General features: G+C 37.4%; 1 protein-coding gene across 1 annotated transcript; it reads left to right on the forward strand.

The window, feature by feature from the left end:
• The first annotated feature begins 1,146 nt into the window (after positions 1 to 1,146).
• Positions 1,147 to 16,388, forward strand: LOC136799218 (uncharacterized). The gene is made up of 6 exons (XM_067055938.1): positions 1,147 to 1,279; positions 2,676 to 2,726; positions 3,655 to 4,118; positions 12,074 to 13,036; positions 14,072 to 14,370; positions 14,955 to 16,388. The coding sequence occupies exons 3-6, from the start codon at positions 3,746 to 3,748 to the stop codon at positions 15,726 to 15,728; spliced, it is 2,409 nt and encodes an 802-aa protein (XP_066912039.1). The 5' UTR covers positions 1,147 to 1,279; positions 2,676 to 2,726; positions 3,655 to 3,745; the 3' UTR covers positions 15,729 to 16,388.
• Positions 16,389 to 22,178: the final 5,790 nt, after the last annotated feature.

Consider the following 22,178-nt stretch of genomic DNA (forward strand, 5'->3'; position numbering starts at 1 on the left):
GTTACCCAATGAATTCTGAAAAATTTCATCTTACTATACTAAATGAGTTTATGAAAAATGTCTGTAACGCTAGCCCAGTAACATATGTTAAGGTTTCTAAAATTTGAACGCCGCGGCTGGAAAACCTATCCACCTTCGATACAAAAAGTCTCGCGCTAAGTTTGACAAGCGTAGAAAACTTGGATTAGAGAAGACTCTACACTGCTATTTGTAAACGAAAAAAGTTCTGACGTCAATTTCATGAAAAAGTACTGCGACGTCACAACTTAAGTTTCAAATAAAAAGGTGTGGCATTTTTGTTGCACGATTTCGAATTATTTTATATCAACACTCGCAACAAAATCCAATATTGTTGTTTGATGATTAAACTTCGTCTAATATTATTTAAAAAGGTTTCAATGTTGGTTGCATTGCATATGCGCCGGTCTTAAGCTGTCCGCATGTGAAGCCAACAAACGGGAAAACCTTCAGTGCTCAATCGCAAAGCGCGAGCCTCTCCTTCACAACTAAGGCTTTTTCTTTCCTAGAAGCAACCCTCTCACCACCTCAAACACCTTTGGGCGTCTGCAACGACGGGTACCCTCGATAATTTTGACAGGGTCACTATGGCATTTCATTGAACACAAACTTCCGTTATCTTAAAAAGTCATATCATCGAGGCTTACAGACACAAAATTTTGACTAATGTAGAAAGTTTAGAAGTATAATTTTTATTATTATATTCGGGCATTTAAAAAGCTAAAACGATGTCAGGCATTAACTCACATTATAGTATTTTAAAGGCTTTTGATGTGCAAGCAAAACCGTTAACCGGCGTTTGCGACGACGGGAACCGTCTAGTCTTTAACTATACACGTTTTTTTAAGGAAAAAACAATATAACAACATAACGCTTCGCTGGCCAAAGTATTAAAAAAATAAGTTTATCAAGATATTAAAAACATTCTAACGCTAAATTGTTTAGCAAAACGGACAAAAACACTCAAAAAAAAGTTAAAACTCGAAAAGCTTAAAACATTTTGGATTTTCTTATAAAAAATGTTTTATAATTCTTATAAAAAATGTTTTATAATTCTTATAAAAAATGTTTTATAATTCTTATAAAAAATGTTTTATAATGATTTATTTTAATATCTGTTTCAGGGTTAGAAAAAAAACCAAAACAATGAAAAGACCATGGTACATAATGTCTAACCCTTTAGAGCAGTAACGTGACGTAATGGTGAGACTGTGACGTCACACCAATATAATCAGTCAGGCATGAATGAGAATGACTGGAGGTATGGAAAAGAATCATGATTTCATCAAGCTCTGAAATAAAACATTTTCATAGAAAACAGCTAACTCTCTCTAATTCGAACTTCTATTATTCGAATAATTCGATCTAGATGGTCGGTTCCCCTCAACTGGAAAATGGTATAAAATACTCTCTGTAATTCGAATCTTTCTCTAATTCGAAGAAGATTCTTCGCCACTTGAAAATCGAATAAGAAATAGTAGTCTGTATAAATAAAATTTGGTGAAAAAAATTTGGTTTGGTATAATTTGACTACTCCACTAACGTCCCCTAGTTCTGGTCACATTGAGCTCTTCCATAAATTCGATAATATGGGGGGTGGAGAATATAACATTTTTTGGTAATCTATCCCCTATATTGTGAATTTCAACCCCCCGGACAACGGATTTCACCCCCGGACAAACATCAGTTGACATTCAGAATCTAATGGAGCAAGTTTGCCCCAAAAACAAGGCAAATTTTGCAGATATTTCACTACTGCCCGGACAAAAACTTTCTGGAAGAGTCCACTGCGATACTCTGTGGTTATATCTTCACCCGGGGGGGGGGGGTACTTAGGCAAAAATGGATGATGGGTATGTGCGGACGGTAAGGGTGGTTTTTTCACCTTTCAAAGTCTCTCTAAGGGTCGGAAAAATCAGAAAGTTTTGAATTAGTCTCTCTAAGGGTCGGAAAATTCAGGATTTTTAGGAAATTTTTTTGATTTCCAGAGAAAAAATTGTAATAAAGTCTCTCTAAGGGTATGACTTTTTTCAAAAATCGGAAAAAAAAATTCAAAAAGTCTCTCTAAGGGTCACTTTTTCAGCAAAAATCAGTCTCTCTAAGGATCGGTTTTCGGAGGTCCCGTCCGCACATACCCCTCATTCGCCAACCCTAGTACCCCCCCCCCGGATCTTCACTCTGCCTCGTGCTAACTTCGAAAGATCCTCAAAGTCAGAGACCATTTTTTGTGGGTTCATCGTCACAGTTCATTCCCTTTAAGTGTTTTTTGCTACGATTAGGAAACCAATCTAAGAGTTAGTCTGATAACACTAGTATGGTGTAGTAGACGAGGGTAGACACTTAGGCTCGGTGCAGACTTCCATTGAAAACTTATATCTTCACTCTGCCTCGTGCTAATTTCGAAAGATCCTCAAAGAAAAGGCAGAGACTATTAGGTTCATCGTTACAGAAGGGATAATCAGATGGTTTGAGATATTTAGATTATAAAAAACTCTCTGTAGTCCTTAGTAAAACCTAAAATGATTTTTGTGTAACAATTTTCCAAAATCGAGATATCACAAATTGAAATTTTTGAAAATGGGTTCTTACACGGTTTACTGAAAATTCACACTGCTAAAAGATTGAATCTCATTTAATTTTTGTTTGTTTGTTTTTAGGTATTCAGTACCACGAAACAAAATATTCAGCAATCAACAATAAAATTGAAGGTAAGCTCAAATTTTCACCTGTCCTAAGTATGTTTTTCTTTGGGGGCGGTTTGGCGGGCGGTTCTCTTTTATCATATTTTCGTTTCACTCGACTGTTCTTCATCTTTTAGCACTTTTAATCTCAAATTGTTCTTATCCCGTTCTTGCACAAAAGTAGAGGCAAAGTAGTGCAAAAACGAACATTTTTGGATGTTCTTTTAAAAACGTGTAATTTGGAGTTCATATTAACTCAAGATTTTTTCACATTTTTAAAGGATTGATTGGGAGATAATTAAGTAAATATTGAATAATTGAGAAAATTTTAGCAATTAAATGTCGTGTTGAATAAAAAGTAGTTATCAATTATCAAAGAAGAAACCGCAAAAAATAGAACAAGTGTCAGAGACAATTATCTCACAATCCAGCTGCCTGGAATTTCAATGAAAGAAAACACCTGACTTTGCGTTGAAAATATTGTAATTTTTGTACGAACAAGCGAGGCTCAACCTTAATTAAGCCTTGATTGCCCAAACAAAAATAACAAAGTTTTGTACTGAAACTTTCTGGGCATTCGAGGCATCTGTTTACAAAACACCAAAGTGTGTAAAATAGACTGTCTCATTTGTAAACTTTGTAAACCCCCTGATTTTCATACAGAAAACTATATTTCCAGGGGGTTTGGCTACTGCTAATGGCATGTTTATATGAGGCAATGCGTAATAAGGGTTTTTCGGAATTGATTTTTTCATATTTTTGTGAACCATTCATTTTTCTTTATGTGGAACTTTTAGAGTTTGTGCATGTGAGAGTTGTAGAAATTTGTTTGGCGAAAATTTTAAATTTTATTAAAAATGGTCTATAGTTTGCGATCGAGAACTGATGAAACAACTTTCGAGCAACAAAATATTACGACAAATAACGATGCTTATAATATTTATAACGACTGTAGTTACGAGAATGAAAATTACGACAACGAGAGTGAAATTTACGATGACAATAACAATAATCGGTGCGAATCTCCAACTTACGAGAATGGATACATGTTCCGTAAACAACCATTAACGACAACTTACGACAATTTTACGACCAATCTACCGACTGGTATTATTAAACCGATCCCTGTCACTCGTAAGCCCGAAATCGAAACGAGTATCGAGAAACCGGCGACAAGATTTCGAGCAAGGATTCACAGTGTCGATGATATACTTGATCTATCACCGAAACTTAAAACACCGAAAGATTCGGTAACTTTCGTTTTCAATAACGGACAGTCTAACGCCGTCTTTAAGGAGAAAACTCGCAACCGTAAAAAAGTCGTAATTCGGGTTCCACGTGTGACACGACGACAAACGACGACAGCTTTTGTCAAGCCACGACAATCGAAACGAATTTCTCCCAACAAAGACGACGAAGGTAAATGACTAAATTCGATTTTTTATAAGAACAAATTATATAAGAACATTAGGCCTCGGTGGCGCTAATATCAAGAACAAGTTAAGAACATTTTTAAGGCTTTATGGAATCTAAAACAACCAATTTTTTAGGAAATTACACAAAAAAATACTCTGAGACTTACTTGTGAGATTGAGAACATTTTAGGCTTAAAACTCAAAATTATTTTCTCCTAAGCAATAAAGGCTTATACTATTTATTTAATTATTAAAGGATTGAGGTTCAAGGCCCCCCGTTCAAGGCGCGCCGTGGGCCTCTAAGAACCTATCTTTTTACAAACGCTTGTTGTTACAGTTTTCTTTAGGTATAATTTTGTTCTGGGGCTTCCCCTGACTTTAAACTGAATGTGTTTGTCTTTTATTTGAGCATTGAGCTCGCGTGCTCTTTTGCTAAATTCTTTGATTGCCAATCGTTCAATAATTGTGAGGTCTTCTGTTGCTCGATAGGTTGAAGGAGGGCCTTTGTATGTCGTGATGGTTCTTAAGACTTTGTTCCTGTCTTCTTCATTTTCGAAAACTACCTTGATTGGTCGATACGTCCCTTCCTCCTCTCTCTCTTCCGTGAATACTCCAATCCTCTGTGTGCTTATAATTTGTATGTCCTTGATACTCAGTTGTAATCCAAGGATTCTGTACTAGATAAATTTCTCGACGTAGATTTTCGTTGTATTCTCCGGATCCTCCAGATTTTCTTTGATTCCATGGAAAATTAGATTGCATGCTGTGGATCGTTGTTTGCCGACTGTTTCACTTCGAGCCATTTTTTCCACCTTATTTGATTGTTGACTCATCTGTTTGGATACAGCATAACTATAGTCCCGCTGCTGAGGTCGAAAATTGTTTCGTTTCGTGATACATCTCTTAGATCTAACTTTTTTTGGTGGAAACTCGCGAATTAGTATGTGTAGATTACAAAATCGAAAAGTTTCCGCGATTTTCTAGTGCAAGTGTCGAGAAAATCGACTTAAAAGTTGACTTTTATCGAATTAATCGATTTTAATCGATTTTCATGAACTTAACAGTTTCTAGGTCATGAGTTTTCACTTTTATGATGCATTTTGCTTGTAAATACTAAAAGCTATCAAAATATTACACTAATAATTAATTCAAGCGATGAAAATGTAGGAGAAACGGCTAAAATCGATAAAATCATCGATAAAACATCGAATGTCAACTGAAAAACTCTGAATGAGTCTGTAGACTTCAAAAGTTGTCTGATTTGGCTGAAATTTTGCACACTTGGCCCTTGGGTGAATATCTGCAGATGTAAGTTTTCATTTTTTTTTAATTTTATTTTTTGGGGTCTGGGGACGAGTTTTTCGTCAAAACGAGGCTGAAACTTAGGGGCGGCCTGCAGACCTCAACAATGGTCATATTTTGCTGAAACGTTGCACATTTGGCCCTTGGGTGAATATCTACAGATATAATTTGTCATTTTTTGAAAGTTTGGATTTTTGGGGTCTGGGGACGAGTTCTTCGTCAAAACGAGGCTGAAACTTTAGGGCACACTGTAGACTTAAAAAATGGTCTGATTTGACTGAAATTTCGCATATTTGCTGCGTTAGTGAATATCTGCCAATCTAAACATCCAGTTTTTTTAAAAATATTTATATTTGGGGTCCGGAGACGAGTTTCTTGTGAAAACGAGGCTTTGCGTGGGCGGCCTGTAGACTGGACAGGGTTAAATGGATGAAATTTTGCATACTTTTCCATACTGATTTTCCTTTTTTGAAATTGTTTTGAAAGACCAGAAACATGTTTTCTGTCGACGACACTTAATCCATGGGAACATTTTTACGTTAGCTCCAAAGAAAATAAAAATTACTTTGCTGGATCATCTTCAGTTAGCGAAATTTTTAGACGAATGAACAAACAAACTTTGACACGAGGAACAAACACTTAAAAATATCTTCAAGATCTTTATGTGGAGTTATGATATGAGCTAGCCTGGGAATCCAAACTCATAATCTTAGAAAAAAACAAATAATACCTCACCTCACAAACTTCTAAAATTATAGAGCTTGGTGCAGGTAGATTAGTCTGATACAGAATGTTATAAACAGTCTGTGTGTGAACCCTTGTTGACAGACTTTCTTAAACTTTGGAAACCCAGGCAAACACACATAATCAACTTACCATAAAAACTCCTCCACAAGCTCGAAAGACTTTCAAAGCTACTAAAAACCACATCAAAACATCAGCCACATGTATTTAGACATCCAGCCAACAGCCATTTTGTTTTGAAATGAATCTATGTTTTCATTTTCATTTGTTTTCCTTTTTTCTGCAGAGTTAGCTTTTTCCATAAATTATGCGCGCGCATCGAAATTAATAAAAAGGCGCGCGAAAGTACTGCTAAGTAATACGCCAAAAGCTGGCCAATCAGGCCGAACCTGCATTGCAGGGAAAAATGTCCCTGCAGGCGAGTTACCTGCGCCAAGTGTTAAACAAGCAGCAAAAATATCATAAACTAGACTGTGGAAAAAGTTTGACGCTTGGATTCCCAGGCTAGATATGAGCGTATAGTGATCGTGTCACCGCCAGGACTGTCTAGAAGCAGCCGGGGAAGCAATTTTTTAGAAATATGTGTTCTTATTTGCTAGGAGGGAGCTTTTTATGGTCTTCAAGTTTTTTTATTCAAATGATGTGTTCTAATTTCTAGGAAAGCTGTAGCTATGTCTCCCAAAATTTATCATTATTCCATGGAGGATGTGTTCTGAAATTAAGGAGAAACCTTTTGCCTACAAATGTCTAATTATTTCCTTGAAAGATGTGTTCTGAAGCTTTCTGAAGCTTTCTAGGGTTACCAGGCAACAAGAACACACCAATTTAACATTTCTTCATTTTTTATCAGCTCGATAAGACGACGTAATTAATCCAGGAATATTGAAAAAGTGAGAAAGAATCACCAGAAAACTAAATTGATTTTGTAGATAATGTTTATAATAGCAAGCCTTTAGTTATTATCTCACTTTGTCTCCTTTATTATTCTACACAGGACCAACGTTCGGTATTCTCTATTCAGGAAAAATTCCTAGAGTAATCAGTGCACTACTTTTAATAGCAGCCTAATAAAACCTCCCGTTTCCTGTTCTTCCTTTCAATGAAAGACTGGTTCTAGGTCAGAGATCTCTGCCACTGAATCAAGGGATGGGGAAGTTGATGTTCAAATTATCGACCCTTTTTACGCCGGCTCTTATTGGCGTTATTTTAGAGCTCGTGGCCTAACGGACCGGCGTTAAAAAGGCCGACGTAAAAAGAGCCAAAATTATACATTTTAAACCTAAAAGCGGTGTTTCTTTTTTTTGAACTATTTTTTCGCAATCGAAGTGGCTTTCTGAACAAATTCAAGGTGGAAATTACAGAAATTCTTGCCTCGTATCCAAAACTTAATGTAAATAAGTGAATTTCGACGATAAAAAATTTTACGCATTTTCCTACTCACAGATGGCGTTTTGATGAAATATTCTGTCATAATTTTCTGTTTTGAAGCCTAGATTAAATTGCAGTTTTTGCAGGTTTTGGTGTCATTTGCAGCCCTTATTGGCGTAGGCCCAAAAATGGGCAGTGGCGTAAAAAGGACCGATGAGGTAATATGAATTGTCACTGCACTGAATAAAACGAGATATAAATCTTTCATGAGAGAGAGGTACATCCCTGTGTCACGATCTAGTGGGACCACCCTACTCATTGAAAATAGTTGCCGTAAAATCGTCCCCGTTAAGAAAGATATGCTGAAATTCCAATGAAGTAGTTCATGAGATTTATCTCCAGAAGGAAAAACTAAACTTTTGGGGCTGAATCTCCATCTCTACTTTTAAAGTAGAAACAGTAGGATTTTGCATTATATTTCGCCACTTTAAAAATCTTTACCCAGTTATTGAGACAGAGGTGCAATTTTCGATAGATTTTTAATCATCGGGATTGATATGTCATTTCAACAATGGACTTCATTGCTCGTGGTGAGTGCAGGAAATGGTTGTCAAGATCAAGAATTTTCTTCAAGGCAGTAGCATGTTTATTTATTTCTTCAAAACAAAGCTAGGATGCGCGACATTTTAAATAACTGCGGCAGCTAAAGCTTAAGGAATTTAGCAAAAGAGAGAAATGAGATTTTCCCTTGAATTTTGAGCATACCTGCCGTACGACTTCTATACCTTTTACTTTATTTGACACGAAATTTGATCATGATGAAGTTTCAGTCAAATAAAAGACAATTTCATCAAAAAAGTGAAGACCTTAAAAACATCGCAATCAATATCTTTGAAGAAAAGAAGTTGCATCTGCCCTTTAAAAATTACGAATTTTTCTTTTAGGAGGCTTGCTTCCAGGCCCTTTGTGCCAGAGTTTATGTAATATAAAATGTAAACTGTTGCCCCAAAACATTCAGCCAAGGGATCAAGTCTGCTTCAAAATACTGCCACGCTGTACCAAAGTTTCAGCCTCGTTTTGACAAGAAACTCGTCCCAAACTCGTCCCCAGGCCCCAAAAATACAAGTTTCAAAAAAAGAAAAATTGGATCTGCAGATATTCACCCAAGGGCCAAGTGTGCAAAATTTTAGACAAATCCAACCATTTTTTAAGTCTACAGTAGTGTGCCTTAAAGTTTCAGCCTCGTTTTGACGAAGAACTCGTCCCCAGACCCCAAAAATCCAAACTTTCAAAAAATGACAAATTAATCTGTAGATATTCACCCAAGGGCCAAGTGTGCAAAATTTCAGCAATTCTGACCATTGTTAAGGTCTGCAGGCTGCCCCTAAGTTTTAGCCTCGTTTTGACGAAAAACTCGTCCCCAGACCCCAAAAATCAAAATTTACAAAAAATGAAAACTTAGATCTGCAGATATTCACCCAAGGGCCAAGTGTGCAAAATTTCAGCCAAATCAGACAACTTTTGAAGTCTACAGACTCATGCGGAGTTTTTCAGTTGACATTCGATGTTTTATCGATGATTTTATCGATTTTAGCCGTTTTTCCTACATTTTCATCGCTTGAATTAATTATTAGTGTAATATTTTGATGGCTTTTAGTATTTACAAGCAAAATGCATCATAAAAGTGAAAACTCATGACCTAGAAACTGTTAAGTTCATGAAAATCGATTAAATCGATAAACTCGATAAAAGTCAACTTTTAAGTCGATTTTCTCGACACTTGCACTAGAAAATCGGAAACTTTTCGATTTTGTAATCTACACATACTAATTCGCGAGTTTCCACCTAAAAAAGTTAGATCTAAGAGATGTATCACGAAAATCGTTTTCTAGCCACTTTTTTCGATCTCAGCAGCGGGACTACTAACTTCTTTCAGCTCTTGCTTCTTTTCGATTATGATGTTCTCGATCTTTGTTTCTATCTTCTTCTCGAGTATGCTCATCTTTGTTTCCAGGCTTTCTTTGATTTCTTTTGTAATAACGTTGACGTCATATGATTTTAGTTGGGAGATTTCTTCATTTTGAACTTTCATGATGTTTTCACATGCTTTAATTTCCTTTTGAAGTCCTTCGATTTTGTTGTTTCTGCATGTTTCAACTCGTTCCATCAGCTCTGGTGAGATCTTAACGCAACTTTGACATTCAAATCTGTATTTGGTACTATATTAGCCCTGTTTAAGATTCGGTGAAAAGATTAATCTCTTTTTTACATACAATACACTGGTTTAGCTTTAATTGACATCTGATCGATGTTGAGCATGAAACGGTTCTAATCTAATCAACATTTTTGAGATTTTGAAGATGTTTCTTATTATATAGATTGAAAATAAGTTGTACTTTTTTGATTAATTTTGTAATAAACTTTGCTGAGTGATGGCCTAGAGAGCATGAGCTCTAAGCATGAGGCCCTCAGCAGTTGGCATGATGGCTTTATCTGTGATTTCAAAAAGCATGACACGTGATTGAGTATAAGAATTATTTTGTTTTGGATGATGGAGAACAATTTCGGTGCGATCGTCTGGTTGTCGTGATGACGTGATCATAGCATGGAATTATTATAGACACCGGAAAAACAATGAGCTAAATTTTGCCAATTTCTCCAGATATTTTTGAACTTCAACCTCACGAAAGCCACCGTGCCACCACGTGCCACCAAAAGATTTTCATAGCACAGTGGAGCTATGAGACTCACGTCTAATATATATTAATCTCAGCTCTTCTCGGAGATATATTGGAAAGATATTCCCAATTCAAAATTTCGTGTCATTATAAGTATTTTGTTTGATTTTACTCGTCTGATGATGTTTTTCTCACACCAGATTTCATAAATGTATTTGCTTGGTATTCTAGCATTTATTTTCAAACTTTTAGCCAGCAAAAGTACGATCAGAAAAAGTTAGAGAACTTTTTAGAAATAAGAGTATTAATTATTTTTCAAAATCAGAGTCCTTCGAGCCGCCATGACAGTTGTCCTTTGCGGACAAAGGCTGTACATCGATTGTTTTCTGAAACAATAGAAAGACAATACTCTGCTCTCCACCGTTTCATTCGATGTTTATCCAGAGTCTCTATAATAAATCCATGATCATAGCTTGTGTCTGACTTTTTTAGGCCTAAAATAAGCACTCTCATAAATCAGTCAAACTCTCCCTCTTCAAACAAATAATTTACGTTCTTTGTGTTCCAGTTACTTGAAGAGGTTTTTCAGGGTTTTTCCAACGTTTGAAATTAAAGAGGCGATACCTTCGAAAGTTTACTTCCATTATGGCGTAAGTTACGTAACTTAGTCAACTAGAAAGACATCTTTACTTCATCTTTATTTTGAGTATATTAAACAAATTCTGAGTACGGAGAAGCCTGGGTCCTAGTCAGAAAATCTGCCGTATACTATCTTCGCTTTCTGGTGTGAATGATGGCACTACTTTCCCCCCCCCCCATCAGAATTTTTAAAGGCAAAAAGTAGTTGAACTCTAGCTTCTGGACTACCTCGGTTCTGGTTTTCTTAGTGAAAAAAACCTGCACACAAATTTAAAAGAAATCGTATGAATGACTTACCTTGCTGATTTAATCTATGAATTTGTGTTGTCGGTTCGACATTCTGTGTTCCTCGTTGTCGATTCCCTGTAAAGAAAAACAAAATAATTAGAGTCGAATCTTTATACCTTATCGGCCCTATTTACGCCGGCCCTTATTGGCGTTATTTTTTGGCACGTGGCGTAATAAGAGCTGGCGTAAAAAGGGCCAAGATTTTTCAATTTTTAGCTAAAAGTGGCGTTAATCTTCGATCATCATTTTTCAACTTAAAGGATTTTAGGTATGATTCGAAGACAAAAATTATCCATTGTTTTACTCCATATCTAAACCAGTGATTTTGAATGGAATTTTCAATAATTTACTACCGAAACATGATATTTCAATATAAATTTTAAACATTATTCAGCATTATTTACTAATTTGAAGCATTAGTAGCCATTTTTACAAATTTTGGCGTTATTAACGGTCCTGATTGGCGTAAGGCCAAAATTGGCCTCTGGCGGAATAAGGGCCGACGTAAAAGGGGCCGGCGTTAAGTTAGGGCCGACGTAAAAATGGCCGATAAGGTAACTCCAACACGTACGGAAAACTCTTAATTTGTTTAAGTTATAGAAATTTCGAGTTAGGGAGTAAGTTTTATAAGGTATTGTTAATTGAAGGGACAAGAAAAATTGAGATGAGTAAATCAAATGGGATGTCTGATTTGTTATTGAGCTTCTTTTAATTTTCCACATTGTACTACGCGTTTGACCTTTAGATTAAACAAAAATGTACGTCTAGTAGAGAGTGAGTTTCTTAGCCACATGCTTACTGGGCCAGCGAATTTCAAAATACCTTTTTCGTAGTAAAAGTATTCCAGAAGAAATTGACTCCTTAAAAAACTGCATTTTAAAAAGGTCGTCCCGTTAATCACTATTGAAGTATCTCAATGATTTTTTGTTTATCTTTTTAGACCCTGGAGGTGTCAACCAGCTCGGCGGCGTATTTGTCAATGGCCGCCCATTACCCGATTATATGCGCCATCGCATTATCGAACTCGCACAATGTGGTGTCCGCCCTTCCGAGATTTCACGCCAACTACTTGTTTCCCACGGATGTGTCAGTAAAATATTGGGGCGATATTATGAAACCGGATCTGTCCGCCCGGGTGCGATTGGCGGCAGTAAACCGAAAGTCGCAACGCCTAAAGTTGTTCATCGAATTGTTAAACTTAAAGAAGAGAACCCGTGCATGTTTGCGTGGGAAATAAGGAACTCATTATTAGCGGAAGGTATATGTGACAACGGGAACGTGCCTTCCGTGAGTTCTATAAATAGAATATTACGTAATCACGCAGCCGAAAAAGAGACTAAGGAAGCAAAAATGAAACAAGAAGAGCTTCAAAAACAAAACGGTTTCGGAATGCTTAATAATTTCAATTTCGGTAATTTCGCTACCGCACCTTTTAATGGACTTAATACGATAACGGGGACTCAAGACGCCGCTACAAATGCGGCCGCGGCTAACGCCGCTTATAGCCAGTTTCCGTTTTTTAATACGTCATTTCCGATTCTAACGGGCCCTCTTCAACAGCAAACTACCGCACAACAGTTATTGTCTTTACCGTTAAATCAAATGTCGCCGGAACGCAAATTTAAGACGCCGACAAATGACGGAGTGTCGTATCAAACAATAGACGACACAACCGGGAATCCCTTCCACGACCATTTACAAGGTTCCGTTGTTACGTCAGCTGCCATAAGCGATTACGCACAAGTTCTGAGTGAAGAGTCACTACGGTCGACCGGGGAACCGGACCTACATACCGGACACGCCCAACATCAACAACAACATCAAGTGAAGGATATATCACCGAACTCTTCAGTGTTAGTTGATGACCATCATCATCACAGGAATGACCTATTGTTATCCAAAGGTAATTCACAAATGAGTTTTAAATCTGTTTTAATTCGCACGTGTTATATGCACCAAAAATCATGTAAACAAAGTTTCTACATTATCGTCAACATGAAAAGTATGGGCAATCTGACTGGGTCAAAACGCGTACCATACATAAATGCTGTTTTTCATATTGTACCGTACAAATACAAGACTGTGTTCAAAAAAGGGGTCTGGTAAGCGAGAGATTGTATTTTGCACAATTCTATGGTTAGAAATGTTTTCTTTTCACTTGCCGAATTCTAACGGTTCAGAGTTCCGAGTTCGTACATAAATCGCTAAATTAAAGCACTTAAGATTAATTTCCAGTTTTAAGATCTTGAAGAAACATTATAATAGTAAAGTCTGTCTCAATATAAATTGCAGCGGAGACAAAAAAGACTATAACTTTTGATAGAATTCGAATTTTAGATAGCAGTTTTTTCGCTTGTTGAAAAGACAAACAGGAGTGGAATATTATCATGAAGAAAAAACTTAAAAAATATCGGAAAATGAAGATTGAAAATTAAGAAGAAGAAAATCAACTTCTTCAATAATCGTCCTATAATTATCATTTTTACATCAAAGAGATTTGTTCCATCGAAAGATACAGTTCAAAATTTATCACTGATTGACTTCAAAAACCATCAAAAACAACAAAAAAGAGCCCTTTTCAAGTTAACCAGGGCAAAGTTTTAAGCTTTATTTTTTGACTGAATGAAAGTTTAATGAATTTTTCTTTCGCATTTATGACGTTCTAAGATTAAAGAATTTCTGATATAAAAATTAAGATCATAGCATTGTTTTACGAGAAGCTGAGTTCTTCTTCATTTTTCATCTTCGTTTTTCGATCTTTTAATTTATTTATCATATTCGAATTCTATCAAAAGTTATAGCCTTTTTTGTCTCCGCTGCAGGTTATATTGGGACAGACTAATAATATAGAGACAGACAGAATAATATCGTATCAAATTATAAGAAATCTTTTAACTTTCGTGAAATATCATTCAATCATCTGCCTCTTTAATTTCAGAAGACCATACGAAACTTATCCAACACTTAGAGCAGGGAAGTAATCAACTCGGAGCAGCTAACCACCAAGATGGACCCTCCAATCTCACTCATGTCGACCCTACCGGCCTCTTAGCGCCGCATCAACATCAACAACAAACACACAGAAAGAAAAGATCGTTAGAAATATCACCGACAAAGTCAGACTCCAGTAAAGAGGAGAATAATAATTTGAAGCCAGGAAATTCTTTGATGAGTGAACAAATGAGTCCTGATATGAAAAGACGACGATTTGCAAGTGAAAGTCCTGTTTCATCTGACGTAAGTGTGATATTAAATTTTATTGCTTTTGAAAGTAATTCCTGATAGACTCTTTTCATAAATTACGTCACGAACATCACTTGCCTTGTTTTGAAATTATTGCCATGCATAGCAGGCCATATTTTAGAAAGGCAAGGCAGCTTTCGTTGGTGGCCAAAAAGGGCACTTTTTCTTATGTTTTTCCACTAAAAAGGCTGTTTTTATCAAAATTTTAGTAATTTCAAGAGGGACAGCGTCCGATAGCCGGACGCTTAAAGGGCATGAAAGATGGCCTGCATAGTGATTAACTCCCAGCAGATTTTATTACGAGTTTGGTCAGAAAGGGAAACAATTTTTTGTTAGGAAACAATAGTGAGACACTGTCCTGGTATGAAATAAAGTATGTGTCTGATATGAAACGGGAACATTATGTAAAAATAAAACCTTTAAAGTGGTCAACGAACCCACGACACTTTCTTTTACTCTCAGTCAGTTTAGTTATCGACAATCTACCTAGAAAAGTCTGAGAAATCTTTCTTCAAAAGCACCCATGTTTTTATTTTGAAATTCGTAAAATCCTTTTAAAACTTTTTTCTTTACTCTAGATGTTGACACAGAAGATTTCACCCACATGGTATAAATATGGCGCAATGTTCCCTGGCAACGGTAACCTAGTCAACGTAAACAACATGAACGCACTTAATCAAATCAACAATTCACTCGGTGCCTTCAATAATCTTGGACAATTTTCAAATAATGTTAACGGGATTAACGGATTAACGACTCTAAACGCATATGCTAACAACGTAGCCGCCCTTAACGCCATGACGTCGATGGCGGTGAACGGGAATACGCTAAATGGGTTGAATTTACAGAACTTGAATAATCAAGGCGTGACCGGTTTTACGCCCACCTTTGATGGCGAACGGTCGCTTGGTAATAGTTTGAATAATATATCGAATAATGATTTCGGTGGATGGCCGAATAATTTTGTCGGGATTTTATCGGATTCGCCGTCGTCTTATCAACAAAATGGCGGCAATATTGGGTCTGGGAATAATTCAAATCAAATCAATCCCTCGTTTGGATTGAATATGTCCTTCACGCCCACGTCGAAAAATTTAATACAAGGACTTACGAATTCTACGTCGCCGACAAGTGCTTTGTCGAATTTGTTACCAGGGCAACAAAACTTTTTTATACAAAACAGTCCGCAAATGAGTGGAACGGGAAATGGTAGCGGAGTAGCGAATGTAAATCAAAATGGTGGTGGCGGTTACCAACAACAACAAACGCAACAACAAGATGTTTTAAGTTTAAAAATGATGTCATCGCCAAGTTTGCTTATGCGAAATACGAATGTTAATGTCGGCAACTAAAAACCGAGAAACGACGGGTGTTTCTCTTGAATTATAATAAGAGTTGACCCTTTTTAGACTGCGATTTACGTTTTGTGTATTTTTATACAAGATTGTGTTATGCTTTCGCGTAAAAGAAAGCTTGTGTGAAGTTTTTTTCGTTTGTTTATGTACTTCAATGTAAACAATTTTGAATCTTCGTTTTTTTTACCGAGTGACCATTGTTGTGTGTTAAAGTCCATTTTTGTTTGTCTAAAGGCTGGTCTCCGCTTGTGCGTCTTCCACGCTATTGGTCAAAGGAAAAATGAAACAATTCCATTGGCGCGATCTGACGTAACGTTCCAAAAAAGTTGAAATGTAGTCAACTTTCTTTTCAAGCGCGCACTACATTTTTATGACGTAATCTTTTTTACAAGCAAAATTGATTGAAGCCAAAAGGTACAATCGCAGCGCGCGCAAGCAGAGACCGCCTTAAGGGATTCGTAATCGTATAGTGTCGGAAAACTACTAGATGGTTTTTAATGTTGTGATAAATTGTGTTTTGCGGTATCTGTATTGTTGAGCATGACTGACATTAGAAACATAGAAAGAATATAAATTCTATATTTTTGTACATTTTTGAAGACTTTTATCAAAATATTAGTAAAAATATATACACCAGTTTTACTTTCATAACATTTATATACAGCATAAGAGAAAATTTCTTGAACTTAAAACCAAACGGGTCTATGGTTACCGCTTTGCAGGATTAGGGAAAATTAGTTTGGATCAATAAACTTTTTCCCCAGATATCTCATTTCGATCAAAAGTGCATAAAACTTACTCGCAAGTGTCCTACTCTCGGGTACCTAATAGCTGGGGGGGCGCTAATTAATTTTGCCGCTTATTAAGTTTTGAGATTTTTTTCAAACACCCCGCTTATTCTTAACCCCCGGCTATTAGGTAGCCGAGAGTACACGTTTTTTTCCGTAGCTAAATAGTACAGTAGAGCTAATATCCGCGATTGGCCTGGTTGTGAGTTTGAAACCATGTTCAGACGTCACGGTTTCGTATTGCTCTAGTGTGGTATTTGTGGTACGGATAGGAAGTGTTCTTACTCATTTCCGAACGTTTCGGAGCAAGAAAACGGAGCAGTTCCGTTCCGATGAAAATAGTGGAGCGAAACCGTTTCGATCTGTTTTGCTTTGTAACGTCTTCTTTTTTGACGTTTCCAATGTTGACGTTCACACGCTGTTTCGGAACCGTTTCGTTTCGGAGTGAAACGGACCGTAGCGTGTGGACGTAGTCTGAGTCTCGCCGCATTCATTGGTTTTCCAACGGTTCTGGTGGCTGGTCATAAGACAACATGAGAGCGACTGTATTCACTTCATTGTAAAAATCAGTAAAAAATCGAAAGTTTAAAAACATATAATTATAACTTACATTAAACCAACGTTGCAAAAATCTTTGAGGTGAAAAATTCCATGACTTGTAACAAAACCACTTGTAAATTACCATTTTCATTCTTTTTGTTCAGCGAGTTTGAATTCTGCTGTCAAAACCTTATGATATTTTCCACAAATTCGATGTTCTGAAAATTGCTTATTTTTTCTCAATTTTTAAAAATTCACTAAAAGTAGAGAAATAGAGATTTTAAAGCACTTTTTTATGACTTAGTACAAGGAACCTCACTACTGCCCCCCCCCCCTCAGCAGTTTTACATGAAAGCGTGAACGTGAATGCTGACTGGGCATTTTTCACTTGCGTGAATGCGTGAATTTGGAAGAAAAAAAATTGCGTGATTACGATTGCATGAATGGAGGGTCTGCTGAGGGGGCCTTTTCACTTGCATACAAGATGATCGCAAGAGCGGTAAAGATTAATTGGTACATATTAAAATGTAGGATAGTCGTTATTTTGTACTCACAAATCAGGAAGCCCGGAGCGAGGCCCGGATATAGGGTTACAAGCTGATGGGTATGCGCAGCCCGTCTTTCAATCTGCAGACCCTTAGTGGGAATAGAGAGGAGGAAAATTTTATCACCCTTATCGGGACTTGCTTGACCAAATTTTGATATTTTAATATGTGCAAAAAGAACCTTGCCCCCGTGTATTCCAGGCTTTATTTACGTTACCTATGGATGCCAGAGAATACCCTGGTGTAGGCTGATGCGAGTTATCCATACATATTTATAAAGTCCAAAGGGCTAGATGTCGCTCTTTAAGCTTTTCCAAGCAAAGTGAATATCGCAACAAATTTTGCTGCTATTATTTTCGAAAATCCAGGAGGTTTCCGATTGGTCAAGCGCTGAAATTCTATTTTAATGTCACGTGACTTAGGTAGTATTTCCTACCTAAATACGGCACAATTTTCAGCTAAAGCACGGCATCTATCCCCTCAGGCTTTATAAATATGTGATTATCTAGCGTCATAAGTAAATGAGTGAAGCATAAATAAGAAAGATGATAATGCGATGGGAACGAGGTTGGGGCAAAAAGTTAAAAGTGACTATTTTAATAGTCAAAAACATGCTAACTTAAAGGAAGAAATTTTATTAGCGGTAAGAAAATTTAGCGGCTTTAGCTAAAACATCCGCCAGGCTAAGTTCTCGCCAAAATTTATTTTTTCCACTATTCGTGAAATTAAATTCCCGTCAAATTTGAATTCATATACTTCCAAATATGTGCTATTTCGGATTTTATAGCAGTTTTGGTGTTTAATGTAATAACTGCTTTTCGGCAAAAAATGACCGGCAAGTTGCAAACTCAAAGTTTCTCCAAAATTTCTTGCTTTAGAGGTAGAAGATTTTTACAGAGGATGTGACAGATCATTTGGAAATGCTTAATGTTGCTGCAAAGAATTAAGTTTTTGTTAGATAATCTCCCGGCGGGACTAGGTTTGTGAGGTGACGGGTATGTCTGAGGCAAAAATCGAAAATCCACCCTTAGAGAGAGAGTGAAAATTAGCGTTTTTGGGACCCTTAGAGACTTTTCTCAAAATTTTTATTCATTTTCACTCGGTATTTATACAATATTTTTGCAAAATCACGACCCTTTGAGAGAGGAAATTTTGAATTTCGTGATTTTTGGACCCTAACAGAGACTATCAATTTTCTTTTTAATGGTTTTTGCACCTCTTTGAGAAACTTTCGAAGGTGTGAAAAAGGGGCCCTTATGGGTCACACATACCTGGCACCCATTTTGCGAGCCCCTCCCCCAGGATAATCTCAATGAAGCTCTTTTTTGACCTACAATGTACAAACGATTGAAGAATAACAACAACAAAAAGACTGGAAACATAAATTTCTAATAACCTACTCGGAGATTTTTTCAGAAAAAGAAAGACAGAAGGGTGATACAAAACTTAAGGAACTAGTTTTGGTGAGAACTTATTTTGGCGAGCTGCAAATATTCCAAAAATCTATTAAATTAAATTAAAACTTATATTTATTAGTTAGCAAGCAGTATCATTTTTTGATTTTGGCGAATGACGTATAAAAAAACAAAGAGTTATTTTAAAAATCATGAAGCATAAAACAATTTATTTTCTATACAGAAAATTTGACCAGCAGTAACTTTTTTTGTTTTGACAAGCTGATTTTGCCTAAAATTCGCCAAAATTCATTCTCGCCATAAAATTAGTTTCCTAGGGGCATCTAAAGAAGTCGAAAGCGAGAAAAACTCAAGCGTTGGAGTAGTAAGAATCCGTTCAAGTGATTAATGCAAATCTCGGTGGGAACAAAATGAAGATACGGATGGGGTGGAAAATGCTAGCTAGTCGTCGTCTACACTCATAGACGATGCTATCGCCTGTGTAATATATTATTATGATATTACGATATAACATAGTTGTATATCATAAAACCTAATAAGTTGCGCGACGGAAAATAGAGTCTGACATTGAGCCCCTCCGACTATTTTTCACCCGCGTGGACAAAATGTCCGCCCGACTGCTAATTTGTGTGTTTAAGGTTATTCTTTACTATTGGAATTCGTCTTAGACTATAGCATAGTCTACTACACTCATTGCCGGGTACCATTTGTGCATTTAGAGCTTTTAGAGATACTTAAAGCCTAAATAATTATTTTTATTTTAAGTCCAAATTCTTAAAATATACAATAAAGTATATATAATAGTACACAATCCTGAGTCCCCATATTTAACACAAAATAAAAATAATGAAAATTTAGGTGCAAAATACATCAATAAAATCCAACAAAAAGAATATAATATTACATCAAATAAAATAATCTATATAAATTTATAGTATGGCAGTATGTATTTTTTAATTAAATTAAATTTTTATTGGCTTAAGTAAATTCTTGATTTAACTTTCCATTTGCCTATGACCTAGATTAGGGGTAGAAACCAATTAAGTAGTCAGACGGCTGAGAAGTAAGTGTGAGTCGGTAGATATAAGTTTGGCATGACATTATGGCTAATCCTCGAATAATAAGTTTTGGGGAAAATTTGTCCCGATAAATACAATATTAGTATAAATAAGTGAGGATCGCCTACAACCATAACTGCAGGGAGGGAGGGAGGTAAAAAATATTTCATCCTGTCAGCTTTCAGTTAGAGCGTCGACTTGAACAGGGAGTTGCGATAGCCATTATGAATATGACGTCACGTGGTTATTAGCAAAGTAGACTCAGTTGGCAGAGGGCGGCCACCCAGCCATTCCAATACTGTGGCGCTTATCAAATAAAAGTTAAACCACGATTTAACCTGTGTTAAATCCAAATTTAACTTTCCATTTGCCTATGACCTAGATTAGGGGTAGAAACCAATTAAGTAGTCAGACGGCTGAGAAGTAAGTGTGAGTCGGTAGATATAAGTTTGGCATGACATTATGGCTAATCCTCGAATAATAAGTTTTGGGGAAAATTTGTCCCAACCGAAGGTGCCCCCAAAACGTATGGTTGCAGACATATTTACATAATAACATTAAACTCCTAAAAGATAAATAAGAAGACAATGACAAATAATTTTTTTTTTTTTTTTTATATATATATAATATAGAAGTGAATCAAGAAGACATTCTTTCATCATAATTCATGACTGTTTAACTAGGCCCGTGTCCCTCTTCAGGGAAAACGATTGATGTAAACTTGCCTTTTGCCATTAAACTAATACCCTTTAATATGGAGGAGGCTTGGATACCTGCAAGGGGAAGCAACCATCATGGAGGACCCAGACACTGTGAGAAAGATGTCACGTATAGCGCCCTAACCCCAGTGTCCCCGCCCAACCACGGACCCGGCCACGGAGGAGGTCAAGGACACACCCCGCAATGACGGGAAGCCAGCCCAGCCTAACCCCAGACCCGGCCACGGAGGAGGTCAAGGACACACCCCGCAATGACGGGAAGCCAGCCCAGCCCTCCCACAGACCCTGTGGTGGAGGAGGTCTCTGAGGACACGCCCCGCGCCCACGGGGAGCCAGCCCAGCCTACCCACAGACCCGGCCACGGAGGAGGTCAAGGACACACCCCGCAATGACGGGCCAGCCCAGCCTACCCACAGTCCCGGCCACGGAGGAGGTCAAGGACACACCCCGCAATGACGGGCCCTTTATTGAAAGGGAAAAGGGAATAATTTGGATCCCCAAAGCTGCATAATGCTATCAATTCTAGCCATTGGTAACTTCAAAAAAAAAACTTGTTATTGGTCGTACCTCCTTTACAGTCAACTCTATCCTGGCCTTTTCTACTACATGTTAGCCAGTTGTGGGGTGCCAAATATAATTCCTTGATAACTTGAGAATTCTTGCCTTCGTCTAAGTCTTGACCAGCTATCTGTACAACTGATGCTCTACTTGTGATAATGACTCGATAAAAACATACACACCCTAGGAACCATATAGGAACAAAAGAACATATAATAGAAAAAAAAATATTATCTTATAAATTAATTTGATTTTATACTTAAATCTATCGAAAACGATATGAAATACTTAAACTTATATATGAAATTGACGTGAATCAAGAAATCATTCTTGCGTCATGATTTATTACTGTTTAACTAGGCCCATACCCCACTCTAGGAAAACAATATATGTAAACTTGCCTTTTGCCATTAAACTAATACCCATAAATATGGAGAAAGCTTGGATACCTGCAAGGGGAAGCAACCATCATGGAGGACCCAGACACTGTGAGAAAGATGTCACGTATAGCGCCCTAACCCCAGTGTCCCCGCCCTACCACGGACCCGGCCACGGAGGAGGTCTCTGAGGACACACCCCGCAATGACGGGAAGCCAGCCCTGCCTAACCCCAGACCCGGCCACGGAGGAGGTCACTGAGGACACACCCCGCAATGACGGGAAGCCAGCCCAGCCCTCCCACAGAACCTGCCACGGAGGAGGTCTCTGAGGACACACCCCGCAATGACGGGGAGCCAGCCCAGCCTACCCACAGACCCGGCCACGGAGGAGGTCACTGAGGACACACCCCGCAATGACGGGCCAGCCCAGCCTACCCACAGTCCC

Source organism: Clytia hemisphaerica, unplaced genomic scaffold (assembly GCF_902728285.1).
Source record: "Clytia hemisphaerica strain Z4C2 unplaced genomic scaffold, Clytia hemisphaerica genome assembly, whole genome shotgun sequence".
Lineage (NCBI taxonomy): Eukaryota > Metazoa > Cnidaria > Hydrozoa > Leptothecata > Clytiidae > Clytia > Clytia hemisphaerica.

Coding starts and splice junctions, on each gene's coding strand:
- LOC136799218 (XM_067055938.1), top strand. CDS start 3,746: ATGTTCCGTAAACAACCATTAACGACAACTTACGACAATTTTACGACC. Junction 4,119..12,073: donor TCCCAACAAAGACGACGAAG/GTAAATGACTAA, acceptor TTATCTTTTTAG/ACCCTGGAGGTGTCAACCAG. Junction 13,037..14,071: donor TGACCTATTGTTATCCAAAG/GTAATTCACAAA, acceptor CTTTAATTTCAG/AAGACCATACGAAACTTATC.